General features: G+C 40.4%; 3 protein-coding genes across 4 annotated transcripts; 1 reads left to right on the forward strand and 2 right to left on the reverse strand.

The window, feature by feature from the left end:
* Positions 1-321: 321 nt before the first annotated feature.
* Positions 322-2,751, reverse strand: si:dkey-283b1.6 (uncharacterized). The gene is made up of 4 exons (XM_033972910.2): positions 2,521-2,751; positions 1,660-1,744; positions 1,311-1,578; positions 322-1,124 (listed from the first exon to the last, which is right to left on the reverse strand). Exons 2-4 carry the CDS (start codon positions 1,686-1,688, stop codon positions 1,008-1,010), a joined length of 414 nt encoding a protein of 137 aa, XP_033828801.1. The 5' UTR covers positions 1,689-1,744; positions 2,521-2,751; the 3' UTR covers positions 322-1,007.
* A 332-nt stretch (positions 2,752-3,083) lies between these two features.
* erap1b (endoplasmic reticulum aminopeptidase 1b) lies at positions 3,084-12,456 on the reverse strand. 2 transcript variants are annotated; one of them, XM_033972906.2, is made up of 19 exons: positions 11,894-12,456; positions 11,099-11,610; positions 10,670-10,808; positions 10,461-10,595; positions 10,251-10,371; positions 9,708-9,862; positions 9,390-9,503; positions 9,194-9,325; positions 8,980-9,111; positions 8,822-8,905; positions 8,308-8,465; positions 8,110-8,189; positions 7,837-8,020; positions 7,596-7,752; positions 6,970-7,154; positions 5,915-6,076; positions 5,702-5,842; positions 4,796-4,877; positions 3,084-3,608 (listed from the first exon to the last, which is right to left on the reverse strand). In XM_033972906.2, the coding sequence occupies exons 2-19, from the start codon at positions 11,581-11,583 to the stop codon at positions 3,438-3,440; spliced, it is 2,817 nt and encodes a 938-aa protein (XP_033828797.1). In that variant the 5' UTR covers positions 11,584-11,610; positions 11,894-12,456; the 3' UTR covers positions 3,084-3,437. The 2 variants fall into 2 exon arrangements, with proteins under 2 accessions (XP_033828797.1, XP_033828798.1); XM_033972907.2 differs by having other exon boundaries at positions 3,085-3,608; positions 11,099-11,607; positions 11,894-11,987.
* An 862-nt stretch (positions 12,457-13,318) lies between these two features.
* Positions 13,319-20,665, forward strand: naaladl1 (N-acetylated alpha-linked acidic dipeptidase like 1). The gene is made up of 19 exons (XM_033972908.2): positions 13,319-13,596; positions 14,184-14,356; positions 14,472-14,593; positions 14,814-14,933; positions 14,994-15,186; positions 15,261-15,354; positions 15,443-15,547; positions 15,772-15,857; positions 15,933-16,052; positions 16,728-16,813; positions 16,903-16,966; positions 17,035-17,102; positions 17,167-17,258; positions 17,363-17,456; positions 17,542-17,623; positions 17,802-17,975; positions 18,729-18,816; positions 18,880-18,972; positions 20,051-20,665. The coding sequence occupies exons 1-19, from the start codon at positions 13,397-13,399 to the stop codon at positions 20,226-20,228; spliced, it is 2,232 nt and encodes a 743-aa protein (XP_033828799.1). The 5' UTR covers positions 13,319-13,396; the 3' UTR covers positions 20,229-20,665.
* The last annotated feature ends 206 nt before the right edge of the window (positions 20,666-20,871 follow it).

Here is a 20,871-nt window from a genome sequence, read left to right on the forward strand (position 1 = left end):
CTCTCTACAGACCTAAATATACCATTATCTCCTGTCCCCTGATATGAGCCTGACACACTGGAGCTGTGGGCAGAGCCTCGCACTGCGGCCGTCGGCTCAGTGAACAGGTTTAGAGAGAAGAACTGTAACAGAGAAAAAGTGACTGAAAAAATATGTCTTAACCTGCTGCATTTTGTTTAGAGAGACGTCAGTGTAGAAGTGATCAAGGTTTATGACAATTTAACTTTATTTCTTATGTAATGACTAAAACATTCAACATAAATGTACAATGTATTATTCTAAAATCAAAATCAGACAGAAAAAATATAAAAAGTTGGTAAACGTTACTCACTAAACTGTTGTAATTAAAATAATACAGCTCAATATCCTCGTATCAAGATCATCAATAAATAAATTATCACATACTGTATTTAAAAAGAACTTTTCACAGGATCATTATTGACAGGGATAAAGGATAAGGTGCTGCAAAAGGGTCCACATGGTGGCGCCATTGTGGTTGTAAAAACCACAGAGTTGTTAGAATTTCAGCGATGTTTTGAAATGTGTTCTGGAGACGGACGAATGAGCGAGTGTCACATTACAGGAGGGATCAGACTTTTTGTGTGTTCAATGTTTTTTGTGTGTGTTTAGTGTTTTTTGTGTGTGTTCAGTGTATTTTTTGTGTGTTTAGTGTTTTTTGTGTGTGTTCAGTGTTTTTTGTGGATGTTTGGTGTTTTTTGTGGCTGTTTAGTGTTTTTTTGTGGCTGTTTAGTGTATTTTTTGTGAGTGTTTGGTGGTTTTTGTGAGTGTTTGGTGGTTTTTGTGTGTGTTTAGTGTATTTTTTGTGAGTGTTTAGTGTTTTTTTGTGTTTTTAGTGTTTTTTCTGACTCTGACTCTGTGATCGAGCTCTGACAATGCCTTTAAACCACAGAACACACACATCGTTCCTCATAAAAAAAACAGACACAATAAAAAGCAGAAACCGTGCGCAGTGCAATAATGGGACCGGCCTGCGACAAACAGGGCTCTTAGGGCTGGGACGGGCCGTGCGCTTGGGCCACTGCTGCCGGGGCGGGGTGCAGAGGATACACTGGGACACTGTACTCTGTGTACGCAGGGGGGAGGTCATCCGGCTTAAAATCCAACTGCAACAAACACAGAAAAGGTCATGAAGTTATGTCAGCGTTTGGGCAGCGTCACATCACTCTGTCTTTATTCTGTGTTATCGGAGAAAATGAAATCTGTGTTTACTCAAAGCAGAAACGTTATTGTGATAATAAAACATAAAGTCAGGTGAACACAAAGCCACGCCTGCGTCGAGTGGGTCTCACCTCGTTGTATGCAGGAGGGGGCTCGCAGAAGGCTCCGTTCATATACTGCAGGGGGACGTCCTGGCTGTGGCGTTGGACCATGTCGTCGCTGTCCTGGGATAGACTTCTAGGGAAGGGGATCACAAAGATGGAGGGCGGTCTCCCGTCATGCTCGGCGCGTCTCCAGGCCTCCCTCTCGATCTGCTCCTGCCTCAGACGACTGCAGGCTCGACAGAACGTGGTGCAGAACATGATGGTCAGGCCGAAACCCAGTACGGCCATGAAGATCCTGCATCACACGCACGAAAACACGCGGTTACACGAGGATATTTCGACATGGTTGAAAAGTGATGTTACGAAATAAGCTCACTCAAGTACAGGGAGGTACTCAAGAGCCATCAACAGCCTGGGAGTTTTAGGAATTAACTCTTGGAATGTTCTGACAGAGGCCGAAGCTGAACGAGAAAAAAATCAATGTTACAAAAATTGTCCCAACACGACTTAAACAAGCAAACTGTGGACCTGTTATTGCACCTGAAACGACCAATAAAGTCACGAAAATAAAACTCTTACTTGTGATAAATGGCCAGAGAATATGACGGTGTAGTTTAATGAATTTAATCCTATTTTTAAGGCACATTGACAGTATGAAATGTGAATGAAATGTGCATGAAATGTGTATGAAATGTGCAGTATAAGTAACAAAATCGTGTTTTTCCTTCTATAAAATTACAACTGTGATTACGGCAACTGCTGCTTTTACCAAACTAGGTCAATTAGTCACTTAGAAGACACACATTTCACAGTAGTTCAAATATAAGTGACAGTAAATTGTATTAGACAAATGTAATTTACAAAACAAAATAACTTAAGTAACGTTTGTAGTTGTAGTATTCTTAAAAAACAATAAGCAGGACTATCACTTTGTACAGCATAACTTGAAGATTAAAAGTATATTTCGCAAGATTTATGGGGAAAAAAAGCAGTTAGTTGATTTAGTTTAATCTTTCCACACCAAACACGAGCAGAAAAACGAAGTAAAAAGACATGACAGGTCAAAAATCACCTTTGAACCAGTGAGTTCTGTCTGAACTGCAGTCAGTAAATACACTCTGAATAAATATAAAAGAGTCTAAAACACTTAACCTTCCATCTATCTGAATGTTTGTTGTCAATACAAAGTGAAACTGCTTTAAATAATGGTAAAAAGTGACAAATGAGACAGGCTTACCTTGCTCCTTTAGGCCTCGTGTGTGAGTTGGACCAGGGTGAAGTGAATAGAGCAGAGGGCAGGTCCACAGTGGGCGTGCTGCTTACGGGACAGTCTATATAGAGCAATAAAAACCAAGAAAGCTACAACACCACACAGTTATACCAATATTTACAACTGCATTTAATATCTAAGAGGTGTTACTCAGTGAAAAGTAACTAAAATGTAAAGGAAAACAGATATAAATGGACAAAAAGAGTCCAAAAGAAGCTCTATGTGACGGAGTTTTATTAGTTTGTGCTCAAGGTTCAGAGGAAGAATTTATGGCCATGAGTGCGTTGTAAAGTGTCATGTCCCTCCTTCAGGTCTGTATCAGGAGATAAGTTCACTTAAACAACAGCAGGTTAGTGAGAGTTTAACAAAGGTTAACTGCAAATGCATTCAAAACACTGAATTCGGGAGCGATGCGTTGATCTGTGTTGTTTTCTGTGTTTTTACGTGGTTCGAAGTGGATTAGAATGATGGAAAACACTACAATAAACGGTATTAATGTGAAAAATGACCAACTTTTACACAATATAAAATCACTGACTTACTTTATTTAACCAAAAATACGTTAAAAATAAGAACATCACTCTGTGCAAAGAAGAAAATCTACCCAAACCTCTTCTTTTTTACCTCAAACAAACCCGCTCACAGTAAGGATGCAAGACATTTAGTGCAATAAAAACACCCGTAATGAAATAAACATCTTTAATTCTGCCTATTTTTTGTCTGAAATCTCATGTGGTTGAGTTTTCAAAAATACTAACCACTTCATTTGAGTTTAAACTGCAGTTTTACACTATGCTTTTCCTCTGAATATGTACAACGCACAACTAAATAACGCACAAAAAGGCACAAATGTTTTTAAACTGTGAGCATCCCCTTCGTCTCCGTTACAAGTCGTCATGTACCGGTTTCGCAGAGTGTTTATTGAGCCAGTTCTGCAGTAAAGACAAGTGCGTGTCCATCCAGCGAATGTTGTCCTCGATGGTTTCATACGTCTGTTGGATGCACCTCATCTCTGATCCCGTCTCCTCGGTTAAAGAGCCAAAGAAACTGCGCACCTGAACATAAAAAAGCAAGAGCACAGAGGTCAAGTATCCACGGGTTTGCAAAAAAATGAAAAATGAAGTTTAAACCAAGATATTATGAGCAAAACATGAAATTTAAATCTGTCAAATGGATTCGTTGCTCATCAAAATCTTACAACAATTTGTCCAGTTAACAGATTTAAATTTCGTCTTGGGGCTGAGGGATTACACAGATACTACAAAATATTATGAGTACATGTAGTGAAAAGTCCTCAGAATGTCACATACAGTTACAGTGTATGAGCGCGAGTTGTGTTCTGCGTCCTGATTGGCTGTTGGACTGTTGACCATTGTGTTCTGCGTCCTGATTGGCTAAGGGACTGTAGACCATTGTGTTGTGCGTCCTGATTATTAAAATTAAATGTGTTACAGTATTTCTAAAAGCGATCATTTTTATTTACAATACAGGAAAAGGTTTATATTTTTATTTCTCAAACAAATGTTAAGGCCTGAAAACATCTTGATTTTTGATTTTGTTCTAATAATACGGCCTTTTTTTTTTTTTTTTTTTTTTTAATCTGCAAAGGTTTGAACTTTGAGAGAGTTTAAACAAGAGAGAAATGTGAGAAAATGTTAATGCCTGTGTGAGAAAAGTGTATGAAGTGTGTGGTGAGGGGTTTTACAGCAAAAAACATATAGAATAATAAAAAATAAAGCTGATACTTCGAGGATTTCGTCTATTGTGGGTTATTTTTAGAACATAACCCCCACAAATAAACCAGGGACCACTGTATAACCTTAAGTTGAAGCTGCATTACGCACATTTTCTCTTGTAAATTCGTTTATTGTGTTTTCCCTCGTAAAGTGCTCTGTAAAACGAGTACTTTGCGAAAAAAAACCACACCGTACATTATCTATATGTCACTATAAAACATTCAATCCCAAACTTGAATGAAAGAACCACGTGTATTTCTATTTGCGTCTTTGGGATGAGAACTGATCGTCTGTGGGTTTGGTCGACCCTGCTGCAGTTTTTAGTCTGAACAAACTGTTTTAAAGCTGTGAATTTGGTCAAACAAATCGTAATTGTGAATGCGATGTGCCAAAGTGTTTGTGAGAGATAGAAACCTTAAAGACACATTTAAACACCAACTTCCTCCTTTCACGGTTTGAAAATCAGGCACTAAAGTTTGAACGTTACGTATAAAGCACTGACTCACCTCATCGAGCTTCTCTCGGGTGGAGTACTGGTTGGTCACACCGTTCACCATGAAGGAAACGGTATTAGAGCCAAGGTCAAATCTACAAAAACAACACGATGTCAAATGCTTTAGGCTCATGCGAAATACAACACACTCAACTCACGTCTCTGCTATTTCATACATGTACCGTAAATTTCGGACTATAAGCCGCGACTTTTTTCCCCCCATGCTTTGAACCCTGCTGCCTATACAACAGTGCGGCGTATTTATAGAATTTTACTGGATAACGGCCACCGGGGGCGCTCTCTAGCTGTAAACGTAAAAGTGAGACAGACGTGGGGAAAGATTCTGCTCTGAAGAGTTCACTAGTTTTGATTTTTAATGGTCATTTCGTGAATCATGGAAAACACATGAAGAAATGGATTTGATGCAGTTTTTAAGATAAAGAAGGAAATAGAGCCACTGCACGTGAGTTTGACCAACAAAGAAGGAAATGGAGCCACTGCACGTGAGTTTGACCAACAAAGAAGGAAATAGAGCCACTGCACGCGAGTTTGACCAACAAAGAAGGAAACAGAGCCACTGCACGCGAGTTTGACCAACAAAGAAGGAAATAGAGCCACTGCACGCGAGTTTGACCACCAAAGAAGGAAATGGAGCCACTGCACGTAAGCTCTGCATCAATGAATCCAACTTGGTCGATGTTAAAAGACGACAAAAGGAAATAAAAGGCACAGTTTTAAAAAAGTGTGTCCGTGCACCGTCTTTCAGTGTAAATATCTCACGTTACAATATGAAAACCTGCGGCTTATATATGCACAAAATTGATTTTCTTTACAAATTTAGCTGGTGTGGCTTATATTCAGGTGCGCTCTATAGTCCCAAATTTACGGTAAGCATAGTCTTCAACATTTTTAAACTAACTTATGAATCAGCGTGTGCCAGTTCGCTCGAAGGAAATCCCAGGCAAGTTTGTAACCACGAGGATTTCTGCTGATCGACACCAAAACATCTGGAAGGTCCTGAGTCTTCATCACTTTCCCGTTAAGGCTCTGCTCCAACATCCTGAAACGCATGAGTAAAAAAGTGAGGTTTTTACACTTTTATACAAACAAACTGTAGATTCATGACACGCACCATGTGAGTTTGTCCTGCAGGGGGGTGACGGACATGGCGGTTTTCATTCGGCTCTTGACGGACATTTGCATCGATTGGCGATATTTATCAAACAGGAAATCCCATCCTTCTGGAGTTCGGGCTCCAATCACAAAAACAGCCATCGTGACATCAACTGGGAGACTGGAAAACTCGTCTAGTTAGTTCTCACAGTGTCGTACAGTCATTACTTTTGTAAATAACTGAGGAGTTCATTTAAAATAACAGATATTTGGGAAAAAATGTTGAAGGCTTATAAATCTCTATTTGTCTAGCAGTGTTTTCAAAAGTCAGATCTATTTAAGTGCAATGGAAATATAATAATAATACTTCAAATCCCCTCACTTTTGCCGTAAATGCAACTAAACTGCGCTCTCTTTGGATGGCACTTCTGGATAAACGGGAATCCCATTCATTTCAATAGTGTTTGGGAAAAGTTTCAACACTAAAATATGATACACTGCCTCACCAAAAAACAAGGTCACACACTCTAATATTTATCCCAAAGATTCTCAATCGGGTTAAGGTCTAGACTCTGTGGTGGACAATCCATGTGTGAAAATGACATCTCATGCTCCTGATCCGCTCTGTCACAATTTGAGCCCCATGAATCCTGGCATTGTCATCTTGGAATATGCCCAGAAATCCATTGATGGAATAACCTGGTCATTCAGTATATTCAAGTGTCAGCTGACCTCATTCTGCTGAACCAAGACCAGACCAACTGCACAAATCTTGGACCTATTTGCTTAGTTAAATCCAGGTGGTGACTTTTTTTTGGCCAGGCAGTGTATAAATCTGGTTTATTTGTGTAAAATGTTCAACGTTTATGTGCACCAAGAAGTCAACACTGCACTGATTCTCTGAGAGGCTTTAAAACAGCTCTGTAGTCCACATAAAACTTATTTACTTTTATAATATATCGAATAATATAACACAGATGACATTGGAGGCGCACAGAGCAACTTCCCAAATTTTCAAACTACGATATCTGTTTTTGTAAATAAACTCTTTCACTGTATTTGAATCATTAAAACCTCATTGTTCCATCTGATTCCTTCCACTGGTTGAAAAGCTCCGTGGCCTTTTTCACACACGGAGGGTAGTTCCTGACGCAGGCGAAGACCAGCAGATAACTCCGGAGCATGCGCTGAGACACGGACCCCGAGTCGGCCCAGTCCTGACGGTCGATCAGCCCCTGGAACAGCTGCACGATGTAATCCTGAGGAAGAGTCGGTGAGACGCGGTCACTGGAGGGCACACTTCTGGAAAACATACTGTGGTTCATCTAATCTTAAGATAACAGACGAGGGTAATAGAATTTAGACGTAACACATTTAAGTTATCAGACTGGGTCATCAGAACTGGCTGCACAGTGTCATATACAGTCAGCCTATAATTAAATCACTCAAGTATGTTTAATATTGCGATATTTCAACATGCTGCTCATCCAAATCACTTCAGTTTTGGTCAGATTACTGCTGGACACTGCCTTATATCTGTCTTTTTTCTATAAACTACAATCAATATGAAAATGAATAATATAATGTGTCCCACGTTCAGAAAATGCTTTGCTCACTCGACTGATGATTGCACAAATACAGCAGATACAATTAACTTTCCTTTACAAATGTGGTTTCCAAACTACAGTATTTTTGCGCACCTTCATCTGGTTTTCGAGGACAGGCATGTCCCGTTTCTCCATCAGTTTGTAGAGAGGCACGAGCTCTCCAAACCCCTGCGTCACGGCCATAATCTCCGTCTCTTTGGACAGATAAAGGGACAGATCCAGAGCCTGGTCCAGTCTCACCTTCCCGATACTGCAAAGGTTCAACCAGAGCGCACAGGAGATGTATTACTATCACTAAATATATATAAAAACATGTAGAGGATTAAATATGAACCTGACGAGCTGGAAGATGTTCTGAATGAGGCTGGCGCGATCGTTGCTGCTCAGGGCTGTGTGGTTGTGCCGGAGCAGTTTAATAATGGAGTCCCAGCCCTCGCCCGCGTAGTGAACCATATAATATCCATTCATGTCCACGTTGAACTTGACCCAGCTGACCTCCTCTAGCAGGTACAGAACATCTGGAGCGTGTGAGGTAAAGTATGAAGAGCACAGAGCGAGCGAATACACAAGGGAAACATCTAATGACTGTTTAAAATGAGGGACTTGCCAGTTTTAGTCTTTAAAAGGAAGCGATGGACGGTGTTTGATGCGCTGGTTTTGTAGGTCAGGGGGATTTGCCATAGAAATCTGTAAAAAAGTAAATAAAAGTATGTCTTACAAGTAACAACAGGCAGGTCAAGGCTCTACAAGGTTTAATACATTTTTTAACTATTTGCCACAGAAATGCTATTTACTTTAAGCTTACCCTTCAGTGAGTGAGGGGTCATTAGTTTTCAGATAACGTTCTTGGCTCAGTCTAACCTCCCGACCTTTAACCTCCACAGTGACCAGAGGAAATCCCTCCTGCAGGGTCCACGTGTCCATGATGGCCCGGACGTCCAGCTCATCACCAGAGTACCATTTCTGCATGTGAACATAGGGATATAGTATTAGAAAAAACATTAATATTCCATTTGTAAGTACAGTGGTCCCTCGTTTATCGTTATGTTCTAAAAATAACCCCGAATAGGCGAAATCCTCGAAGTATCAGCTTTATTTTTACATTTATACTCTATGTTTTTGGCTGTAAAACCCCTCACCACACACTTTATACACTTTTCTCACATTATTCTCTTGTTTAAACGCTCTCAAAGTTCAAACCTTCGTAGGCGCCTTTGTCGGTGCAGAACGTTTCATCGACATTGTGGGTTTTGTGAACCGCGATATAACGAGGAACAACTGTACAACATTTAAATACTAATACTGCTTTGTGAACTTACCGAGGCTCCAGACTGAACGCTTCTCTTTGAACAGAACTCTTTGTGTCTTTTTTGCTTCAGATCCAAAACGCCTGAGTTGCAGATCTTGTAGGAAACACAAAATAAAACAATGCGAATAAATCATTTACATTTTGTGGACGATATAGTCACATACTTACATCACTCAGACTCTCCCACAAATGGCTGTTGACGGTGTTTTGATAACTGTATTTCTTTAAGTATCTAATGATTCCGATCTCAAAGGCTTCAGGAGAAAGGAAGTCCTGCAGCATATTGAGAATGCACGCCCCCTAAACCACAACCAGACAGTTCAGTTTGGCCACACAGTTATTTATACATCGCTCTTGACGAGATTTAACCACCACAGTTTACCTTATCATACGAAACATCATCAAACATCTCCTGGATCTGCGTCGGGTTCTCCACCGGCGTAGACACCGGGTGGGACGAGCTCAGAGAGTCCACCTCCATGGCCTCGAAACACTTTCCCAAGAAGAAGTCATCCTACGACACAGGGATATTAGAGAGCGAACACAGCGCAACGTATTTATTTAAGGTTTGCACTTACGACTTGCAGCTCTGGGTAGGCGATGCGCACTGAGACATACTCCATGAATTTAGCAAAGCCTTCGTTAAGCCACAAGTCGTTCCACCAGTCCATAGTGACCAAGTTCCCAAACCACTGGTCAAAACAAAACATCAGAATCACCAAAAAACATGTACAGACACTTTGTTATTGTGGAAAATGTGTTGTTAAGATCATATTTTGGTCACTATCATTATCAACACTCCTTTGAATGACCAACCTGTTCTGCTGTGTACCGTTTTAAATGCAAAACCAATCATTTTATTCACGTGGATGGCCCGTACAACATGATCTCTGTACCTGATGGGCCAGTTCATGGGCGATCACTTTGGTAATGCCCAGTTTGTCTGAAGCTGAGGATTTCTCTGGGTCGAACAGCAGAGCCGTCTCTCTGTATGTGGTTAAGCCCCAGTTCTCCATAGCACCAGACTGGAAATCAGGGATAGCAGCCAGATCTGTGAGTAAAAGATTACAGATTTAAAAACATAAATATCTAGTTCAGAAGTGAAATCATGATTATTTGAAAAGATCATTTATGTGAAGTCAGAGGTAATAATATAGAGAAAGAGTCTAGTATGAGGATTTTCTGGAAAGTCTCGGCAACTTTTTGGTGGTGAGGGATCTGGAAACTGCGCGTCTCCATTGGGATTGTTTTCCTTTGCCTTGAATGTTCCGCAGTATTGCATTAAACACATCTATCATTGAAACATTCCAGTCAAAGCACGAACACGTCCACGACAAAAGCAGACGGCGTCCCCTCCACCACAGGAGTTACACAGTGCAACTTTGAGATTAGATGTACAAACACGGTTTAATATTATAATAAAATGGTAAAAGACTGACCCTGTTTTGGGAGCGGGTACGGAATGTCAAAATAATCATCATAAAAGTCCAGAAGTTTGATCGCAGCGCTCAGTGCAAAAGCCGTTTGGTTAATCTTCTCAGGTACGGCGTAGATCGAAATCTAAAATGCATTCAAATAAAAATACAAATGAAGAAAACTCATAGCATAGTATTCTTCATAAAAATGTAAGAATGGAGCGTGTAAATGACCTCGACTCCATGCTGCGTGGTCCCGCTAACAGACAGGAAGTCACAGACGATATAAGCCACGAGGTAAGTGCTCATTTTCACTGTGGTGTCGAAGTGATCCTCCAGTAAACCTCCAGGTAACTCCACTGTTTTTATCTGCACGTAACAGAAAAACGGAATGAATTACTGCGAGACAAACCTCTGATTACAGTATATATGTGCTTATTAACCTTGGGCATGTTGGATATCGCGATGTGGCGTGGCTCACGGACGATCTGAATAGTGAAATTGGCTTTGAAGGCAGGCTCGTCAAAACATGGAAAAGCTCCTCTGGCAAAGGTGGCTTCAAACTGCGTCGATGCCAGGACTCTGGAAATATTAAATAATTACAAGACGCACTGAAAAACAAGTTGTTAAACAGAAATACACTGATAATAGGGGTGAGTTGTGGACAAAAATCTTGATATATCGGCTTTTGGTCATGTTTTTAAATTATAATATTGCTTTTTTCCCAATAAATGTGTCTGTACATGTCTATAAATTATTATTATACATTATATTCTTAAGATAATCATTTGGCAAATCTTCAAACCAACAAATTCAATTCCTACAGAGCATTGCACAGCATCTAATTGGTCTAATTGTTATTCATTTCTTACCTGACTTCGCCGCTGCTCGTTTGATAGCTGCCCTTGTAGAACCCATGGAAGCTGTCGGACAAGTTCGCAGCAAACTCGAGATGAACTTCATACTTTCTACCTTTGGTCAAAACTGTGTCTGAAATGAGGGCCAGCTGGTGGAAGCGAGGATACTCCAAAACATCCAGGGATTTCACACCTTCAGGGCCAAATAGGAACACGTTTGACACTTGCATCTTCTTGGCGTGCAGCACTATCATATCAGTGTCTTCAAGCACATCCAGCTCGATCCGGACAACGCCAGTGAAGTCTAAAGTGGTCAGGTTGGGGTGGATGCTCAGATCATAATGGACAGGAAAGATGGATTTGGGAAGTCTCATGGTCGTCCACGGAAACGGCTGGCCATTGGTTGCGATAGGGGCATCCTTAGAAGCTGCTTGGTTTGGAAGTTGTGCTCCAAATGAAAGAGAAAGGGATACCAGCAACAGGATAGTAGAGGCCAGCATGGTGTCAACAGGTAACACCCCCACCTGCTAAAAGAACAATAAACAAACTTGTAACATAAACAGATTAACTTTGTTCCTGGATTGACCCGTTTAGACCAACCTGAGCCAGACTTAGATGCAGGTTTGGCTCATTATTACAACATATAACACGATTCCTCAATAAGATACTTTCGATTTCATCATAAGTTGCCATGAGGAAATAGACAAACCACTAACAGTCTTATTCACGTTTATTTAGCAATATGACTAAACCAAGATAAGTATTATGACCAGAAAATGAGTAAGTAGATAGTATTTGAAATGAACTTACCCCGTTCCAGCAGGTTCAGAGATGCGGACTCAAAAGCAATACCGAAAATGAAACAAACTGAACGAGGTGCATTGTGGGAGGGAAAGCCAACTGTCATATAATCAAAGCCAAGAGTATCCTCACTTATGTTTCCATGTATGCTGTCCAAAATATGCCGCTCACAGCTCAGGTAAAGATTGTGCGTAAAAAAACAAAGACTTCACGACCCAAGTAAAGAGTGTGCGTAAAAACAGAAAGCACACAACTCAGGTAAAGTGTGTGCGTAAAGAAAAAAAGGACACACAACTCAGGTAAAGAGTGTGCGTAACGACAAAGACCTCACAACCCAGGTAAAGAGACAGACAGCTCAGAACCCAGGTAAGAGTGTGCGTAAAAACAATGATCCTGTGCGTAATGATCCAATTACGCACAGCTGTCTACGTTAAAATAGATAACAACGTAAGAAAACAAAAGCTTAATACTTAAACTGTGCAGCAGACTGTGTAAAAACGACCTGCACAAGGAGGAAAAATACAGTGTTGACATCAGGAAGTGAAGCTTTTAGTCCTGGCGATTCAAACTATGACCGCAAGATGGAGCTATTGTTCTTATTAGATCCAAAGTGCAGCTCCAACCGAACTTTTTATAGACTAGATTTTATAATAGATCATGCACTATAATGATGATTTTATGTAAGTTACTTGGCTATAAAATATTCCTTTCAAGAGGTATGCAACATCCTTTGTTTCTTTGTTGACCTCAGATGTGAAATTAAACCAAATTACCTTAAAACATGGACCTAAAAACTAAAATGAACCATCTTCAGCGTCAAGGATTTGTTTCTGATAAAGTTTGAATCTTCTAAACTTATTGCTTGGTGAAAGAAAATTCATCATTGTCTACTTTTAAATGATCTTTTCTAGGTTATGCTGCTTGAAAGACTTATTTATTTTTATTTTTAATTGTTCTATCTTGTCTCTGGAGTCAATATTCAGTAATACAACATTTTTTATGTCATCACAAACTTTTCTGATGGAGGATCTGCCCCCAGGTTCACTCCATTGAGATGTTAATGCCAAAAAAGTTCTACAATATGGCATTAAACTTCATATCTTTCTATCTTCACGGAGAGTGTCACCAGTTACACGTCAGATCTGTGGAGCATCGACCTCACTCACTGTAAGAATGCATGTTTTTTGTTTATTTATTTATTTTTAGCAACAGACAGGATGGATTAACCCGCTGTGATACTGTGGAACATTCCAGACAAAACAATAACACCTTAATGGAGACAACCAGGTGGCATACGACCCTCCAGAAATGTTACGTAGTGCATCTTTAAATGTATAAATTTGAGTAAAGTCTCGTGGATATATAATTGCACCTCCCTCATGGATCCTCTGAGGTAAAAGTCCATTTCAACAGCAAACATTAATGAGTAAACTTTACAATGGTACATCACAAGAGTCAGTGCATCAACTGTTTTGCCCGACAATAAGTTTGAGGCAGAGTTTGACTTTGAAAATGCTCAAAACTCTGTTAATAGGGTTTGGATGCTGCGCTTGTGTACTGGCCTTAGGCATCGTCATCGGACACTTTGGGATCTCCAAACCTGAGAGTCCTGCACTGTCCTGGGCCGATGATGTGGTCAAAGATGTGGATGAGAACTTTATCACTACCTTTTTATCTGAGGTGGACAATAAGGAGATTGAGCAGAATTTACGGTAAACCAAGTACACACAATATTCAGCGTAAACATGTTTATTTTGCTCCTTTTCTTTGTTAAATATGACAAAAAAGTATCTTATTTTTTTACTCATTGATTTTTGAAAATATTTGATTGCATTTTATTTTGTCTGATCAGTTTTACAATCCTGAACATAAACAAAACAAACATGAAATTTGTTGCATTTCACATAAAGAAACAGTCAGATTTGCTCCTCAGAACTCTGCTCTAAACCACATGTTTTTACGGACAGAAGACTGACTGTAAACCTCTGCATTAAAAAGACGAGAAATGACTAAACTTCTGTTAAGATGTGATTAATAACACAGTCCTATTTTGTTGTGTTTATTTATTTTATGTATTTATTTCAGTTATATTGTTATGAAAGCGCTGTAGTGAACATTATATTCTGATATGTTTCTATGTTACAGGAAAAAGTCTGCACAGCTCTATTAGTTCCCAGTTATTTTTTCTAGTGACATTTTGGACTGACCGTTTTATTTTTCAGTGCTGCTGCTAAAGTTTCTTGAAGTGTGCATCTTTTCTTTGAACCACTTGTTATAATTTCCCCCTCGTGTCCATCAGGGAGCTGACCAAAGTGCCTCACATGGCCACTACAGAGGGAGATGAACAGACCGTGCAGTTCATGCTGAAGCGATGGAAGGACTCAGAGTCAGGCCTGGATGAAGCCTGGAGAGAGGAGTACAGTGTGTACCTGTCCTTCCCTGACCCCAAGAATCCAAACAAAGTCACTGTAGGTCAGTGGGATGCAGAGGGGTCTTTGGTAAACGTGCTGATACGAGACGCGTTCGAGGCGTTTTTGTCCTGACCCGATGAACAATTTGATGAACAATTTGATTTCTTTTCTTCCAGTGAACGCCTCAAACGCAGTGCTGCACACCGTCAGAGAAAAGGAAATAAATTACACTTCAGACCAAAACGACCCAAATGTAGTACCTCCCTACGCTGCGTACTCCCCTCCAGGAAACATCAAGGTAAATACAAGTACTTTAGATATATAAAACCCTGCTATTTTAGTGTTTTGATGTTTCCTTTGATTAAAAGCACCGGGCAAACATTAACAGCTCTGATAAAGATCTGCCCTGTCGTATTTAGTTGCATCTTTGCTGTGCACATCCTACATTGTTTGATTAGATAATAATTATATCCATCATATAATCCACTTGAACAAACAGATATTGTATTTGCTCTCAGGGAAAACTGGTTTATGCCAACTATGGAAGGCCAAATGATTACATGCTCCTGAACGAGACGATGGACCTGAGAGGGACTGTAGCCATCACTAGATATGGAGGAGCAGGGAGAGCAGCGAAGGTACAGTGTGCAGCTCAAATGTACAATGTGTGGAAATATTTATCCAGTGTGTTTCTGCAGGCCATTAACGCAGCGCCCTATGGTGTAGTGGGTGTACTGGTTTACACCGACCCTTACGACATCAACGACGGCCTGATGTCCGACCAGAATGAGACGTATCCTCACTCGTGGTACCTGCCCCCTAGTGGAGTGGAGAGGGGTTCATTTAACACCCTGTATGGAGATCTGCTCACGCCGTACCTCGCTGCTAAAGGTATTGTCCAAAAATGGTACAGCCCTTCAGAAATCACGCCTATAATATTAAAACATGTGACTTTTTCCTCAAAGATCACACGTATAGAATTCCCGTTGAGGATATTCCAGGCCTTCCCCCTATTCCGATCCAACCAATAGGATTTGAGGATGCGTCCACGCTGATCTGGTTTGTGGTGTTTGATGTTTGATGTGACATGTTCTGAAAGTTGTGCACAAAAAACAGTGAGTTCATTAAATGTTTCCTGTTTCTACAGCGCTCTGGATGGAAAAATGGCTCCAAATGACTGGCAAGGATCATTTCCGTGCCCGTATAACTTCGGTGGTCCTGGGTTTAAAGCTGCGTCCACGTTTAAAGACAGGTAGAAGTCTGAACTGATAGGTCACGGGACTACGATGCTGCTGTGTGTCAACAATTCACTCGTTTTATGGAGCTGGTTCATAAAGTCTGAGGAAAATACAGTTAACGATTTACATGAAACGACAGATAAATCTCACCGTAAAACCATAAATGCATTTAAAACGATTCTGTAATTGGCTTTTTATGTATGACACAAGGCTGAATGATGACACGTTTGTTTTTTAGCGAAGTGAAAGTGGACATTGGCAACTATGATGTAGTGAAGAACTCGTCAAATGTGATGGGAATAATCAGAGGAAGTGTGGAGCCCGGTGAGACTAAAAACAACAGAATATTTTTACAGAGATATTACATTTGTCTCACATAAGGGCATGTCATATTCACAGATCGTTACGTCATCTACGGGAACCACAGGGACAGTTGGGTCCACGGCGCCATAGATCCGAGCAGCGGGACGTCGGTGATGCTGGAGATCAGTCGAGTGCTGGGCAGGATGGTCAAACAGGGTGAGCGCTGACCCTAAACACGCACTGACACCGACACACGTGTTGTCGTAATGGCAGGGAAATTGGACCAAATAGTGCAGGACTCGGGGAATGTTTACAGTGTTTATTTACAGTAGTGACAAAAATAGTACAGTAACGAGGGTTGATCTGGCGGTGAGCAGGAGGTGAGGTGCGGGCCAGGATCCAGGAGCGGAACGTGGACCGCAGCGGAGACGACGACAATGCGGGCAGCACCAGGGCAGGCAGCAGAGTGCGAGCCAGGGTCCGGGGTCGTGGAGTGCAGGGACGTAGACGGGGTGATCAGAGCCAGGACGAGGAGCAAGGTGCAAGGCAGGGTCCGGTGATGTGGAGTGCAGAGACAAGACAGTACAGTACCAGGGCTGGGAAGCAGGGTCGGAGCAGAGTCGGGAGAGCTGGAACTGGGACGGTTCAGGAAGCAGGATGTAGATACGCAGACGATCTGGCCTCGTGTGTCTGGTCCTGGCTCCTCTTATCCATGGCAGGTGGTGGTGGTTGCGCTGGTGGGCTGCAGGTGCGCGAAGGAGGAGCCAGGAGCTCAGCCCAGCTCCGGCAGGTGAGGGAGGGGAAGAGCAGGACAGGAGGCAAAACATGGTGCAGGAATAATGCGGATCGTGACACGTGTGAACTCATGTGCACGGTGTTGTGTTTGTGCAGGAAAGTGGAGGCCCCGCAGGTCGATTATATTTGGGAGCTGGGGAGCAGAGGAATTTGGCCTCATTGGTTCTGCAGAATACACTGAGGTAACGTCACACTGTGCACTCAAACACACACAGAAACCTTCTTTTTTTTTTACATTTATTTCTGACATTGATGTTTATATTTATGTCAGCAATACTTCACCAAGCTGAGCGAGCGCACTGTGGCTTACATCAATGTGGATATAGCTGTTTTTGGTAAGAGTTTTTGACATTTTAAACTCGAGCGAACAATTTTACCTTCAATTTTCACTTGAATCTTTCAGCCAACGCTACTCTGAGAGCGTCTGGAATGCCGTCGATTCAGAACGTCGTCTTCACTGCTGCCAAACAGGTAAACAAACAAAAAAAGACTAATATATTAAGGCTAATATTCAAAGTGTTACTGATCTTTCCAGGTCAATGCACCCGGATTTGAATCTACATCAGTGTATGACAACTGGATCAAATATACAAACAAAACCAGCCCAACTCACGGCGTCATCCCCAGGTTTGTCCAACTCTCATCAGCTGCTTTTATTTTCTGGTTTGTTCAAGATTTCTGCTACTTTCTGCAGTTCAAGCGTGCTTAAACGTGCTGTTTCTTTCTGACAGACTTGGATACCTGACAGGAGCTGGAAGTGACTACGCTCCGTTTGTCCATTACCTCGGGATCACTTCTCTGGACATGTCCTACACGTACGATCGGGTAATTTGACACGTTTTACTATTTTAGATTTGGGGAAATATCCGAAGTGTGACTTAGTTTTGTTTGTTTGTTTTATTCTGGACAGACTAAAACGAGGGCAAGGATTTACCCAGCGTACCACACGGCTTATGACACGTTTGACTATGCCTCAAAATACATCGACCCCGGTTCGTATTGTTACGTATTTTTGGTCGTTTAAGCCGTCGTTTAAAGTATTTTTGGGATATTTCTGCCGTGAGGTCAAAGGGTGGAATGAAATTATGATCTAACAAAGAGAAAACTAAACTTAAAAGCCAAATTATTACTGAATTTATGTACTGAATTATGATTTCATTTTGTTTTGAGGTTTCACGAGTCACCAGGCTGTTGCCAGGACGGCGGGGAACGTCCTGCTCCGATTGGCTGACAGTCTGCTGCTGCCTTTGAGCTGTGGAGACTACGCTGAAACACTGGAGGATTATCTGAAGGAGGCTGTGATGCAGTATGAAGAACAACTGAAAGCCAAAGATCTATCCATGGGTACGTTAAATACATCTTGGAATAACTCTTTAAATGTTCTATATGATGCAAAATGGATTGTTCCTCCTCAAAAACAGACCTGGAGTTGTGTTTTGTTTCATTCACATGTTTGAGTAACACTTTATTATTAGTTTGTCCACATCTCTGTGTGTCCCTCAGTTGTCCAGGTCTGATCCACAGCAAAAGATGAAATTTAAATCTATGAACTGGACAAAAAGTTAGAGTGAAGACGTTTCGCTGCTTCTTCAGTTCTGGTCAGATTCCTACTGGACACTGTGTTATATCTGTCTGAAGGGAGGAGTTACAGCTTTTGTCTCCAGTTTCAGCCCTAACGACCCTATTCAACACTTAATTGTTCTCTTTGTTCCTGTTTGCTTTGGGTCTGATGATAGAGTTGTAGATCTGTGAGAGATTATGCCTCGGCCCCCCATTTCTGTTTAAGGAAATATTGCCTTTTCTAACAAAAATAGCTTCTCTCAAACCATTTATTTTTTATTTTTTCCCAAAAGAATAGTTTAAAAACACAGTGGAGCACTTCCTGTATTACCGCATGACATCACAAGGTGGAAGAGAGTGAAGAACAAAGCCTAAATATAGAGGGTTTGTGTGTTAAACATGTGTGAATAAAACAAAACACAACTCCAGGTCTGTTTGTGACGAGGAAACGATGTTATAATCAGAAAACAGTGGAATAATGTCCCTGTAAATTCCCTCTTTTACAGTAGATCAAGATTTATTCCTTCTTTTTTCCAGAGCCGATAAAACTCGCAGTGTCCAGTTTTCGCCGTGCAGCTTCTCATCTGGAAGAAGTCATAAAAAACTCAGATCTGAAAAATGAGTCGTAAGCACATGTAAACACAGATGTAATTACAGCTCGTGTGGATAAGTAATTGTTTTCTCGCAGACCCCTGAAGGTGAGGATGATAAACGACCAACTCATGCTGCTGGACCGAGCGTTTCTGGACCCACTGGCTTTTCCAGATAAATATGCATTTAGGTAAGACACGCGACACGCCATCTACTGTCAGGCACTGGAACACACCACTGTAAGGGTTTTTATTGGGAAATTACTGTTTGTTTGTTTTTTTATTATTATTTTTTTTAATCTGCTACTTGAAATGTTTATAAATAAAATAATTAAAAGAATAAAAAATAAATAAATAAATAAATAAATAAAAATAAAATAAATAAAAATAAATAAAAAATAAAATAAATAAATAAAAATAAAATAAAAAATAAAATAAATAAAAATAAAATAAATATATAAAAAAGTAAAATAAATAAATAAAATACCCAAAAAATAAAATAAAAAATGTGGGTGCATAATTGTGTGATGGTCACAGGCAAAAATAAATAAACTTAAACACAGTGGTGGAAAAGTACGCAGATTTGTTAAGTAAAATTACTGATAAAGGAGCAAAAAAATACAAAAAAAAGTAAAAGTATCGCATGAAAAAATAAAATGATTAAAGTACTGGTTTAAAAATGTACTTAAAGTAAAAAGTAAAAGTATTTCACGCAGATTTAAAGGTCTTATACGGCTGCAAATGTTGTGATTTATGCTGAATATTGTTCAACTGAAACAGTTGAATAGATTTTATTTTTGTTTTCTCAGATTATGAACATGTTAAAAATAAACCTCTCGATGTTTTCAGCAGGTCTCAAACAGTAATAAAAAATATGTGAACTCTTCAGCCGTGTTAAATGTAGCACAAATACTGTCTCTCAAATGTAGTGAAGTAAAGCACAAATACACTTCTACTGCTTAAACATAGAGACAGATAATTACAAAACCATAAGCACCATTAACCAAAAACGTGCATAAAGTTCTAGTTTTTGTCATTCTCGCTCTTTAAATCTTTGCTTTTTATCATACATTTTTGCTATATTTAGGATGATGTAACACTGTACTGCACTGAGGTCATGAGACGGTCTAATCCTTCATTTGTCCAGGAGTATTTCAGTGCAGAAACGAGCTCAAAACACTGGGAAAACCAACTCAGAATACATTAAATTCCTGTTTCAAGCCTGTCCCGTCTCTACACTGAACTGACGTCTTTTCATTTCTCTTTCAGACACGTGATCTGGACCTCGAGCAGCGCTGGGAAACCCACCTTCCCCGGTTTGGCTGATGCGTTCGCTAAAGCTGCATCATCAGGACAGCAGAGCGACTGGGACAAAGTGCACTACCACCTGTCCATCCTGACCCAGGCAATAGAGGGTGCTGCACACACACTGACTAGTACCTTTTAGTCCAGAGAGAGGGGAGAACCCAGAGGCACTCCAGGATTTTATGTGACACGATATTCCACCTTGACTTAGCCTATAGTAATAAAATAAATAATCAAACGCGTCGTCGTCCCATATACGCAACAAACGCGAAGCAAAGTCCATGTAAAGTCTGATTGGGAAAAACATGAGAAGCCATTGAGTCATATTGAACCTCATCAAACATGTTCTTGTGTGTACAAATATTGACAAATGTCTCGTTGGATGGGACATTTCAGGTTAAAAATGCTGAAGTTATAAATTATTTTGTGCGTGAGTGTAATGATGTGTAAGACCTGAGGCTGATTTTATACCATTTTTTTTGTTTTTTTGTTATTAATTTGTCATCAGATACTCCTCAGTCTAACAAGGAACACTTATGGTCTTCATGATGTAAACAATCAATACATAAATCATTACATTTTTGCCCTTTATTGCATCTTTAGTCATCAATTCTTGGGTTTTGGGTTTTCTTTGTGCTCTGATATAGGTCTAAAAAGGTCAGGTGAGTATCGGTTATAGTTTGAATACCATGCATATCACTAACCTTACTCATTCACTTAGACACTTCTAAACCTGAAACACTGCTTCAAACAACACTGCAGGCTCAGATTTAAAGCTGCAATGT

This window comes from Periophthalmus magnuspinnatus, chromosome 9 (genome assembly GCF_009829125.3).
Source record: "Periophthalmus magnuspinnatus isolate fPerMag1 chromosome 9, fPerMag1.2.pri, whole genome shotgun sequence".
NCBI classification, from domain to species: Eukaryota; Metazoa; Chordata; class Actinopteri; order Gobiiformes; family Gobiidae; genus Periophthalmus; species Periophthalmus magnuspinnatus.

Coding starts and splice junctions, on each gene's coding strand:
- naaladl1 (XM_033972908.2), top strand. CDS start 13,397: ATGCTCAAAACTCTGTTAATAGGGTTTGGATGCTGCGCTTGTGTACTG. Junction 15,548..15,771: donor GCGTCCACGTTTAAAGACAG/GTAGAAGTCTGA, acceptor TTTGTTTTTTAG/CGAAGTGAAAGTGGACATTG. Junction 17,976..18,728: donor AGCCAAAGATCTATCCATGG/GTACGTTAAATA, acceptor TCTTTTTTCCAG/AGCCGATAAAACTCGCAGTG.
- si:dkey-283b1.6 (XM_033972910.2), bottom strand. CDS start 1,688: ATGGCTCTTGAGTACCTCCCTGTACTTGA. Junction 1,579..1,659: donor GAGTACCTCCCTGTACTTGA/GTGAGCTTATTT, acceptor CGTGTGATGCAG/GATCTTCATGGCCGTACTGG. Junction 1,125..1,310: donor CCCCTCCTGCATACAACGAG/GTGAGACCCACT, acceptor TGTTTGTTGCAG/TTGGATTTTAAGCCGGATGA.
- erap1b (XM_033972906.2), bottom strand. CDS start 11,583: ATGCTGGCCTCTACTATCCTGTTGCTGGTATCCCTTTCTCTTTCATTT. Junction 9,504..9,707: donor CCCATGAACTGGCCCATCAG/GTACAGAGATCA, acceptor TGTTTTGACCAG/TGGTTTGGGAACTTGGTCAC. Junction 8,190..8,307: donor GACCCCTCACTCACTGAAGG/GTAAGCTTAAAG, acceptor ACTTTTTTACAG/ATTTCTATGGCAAATCCCCC.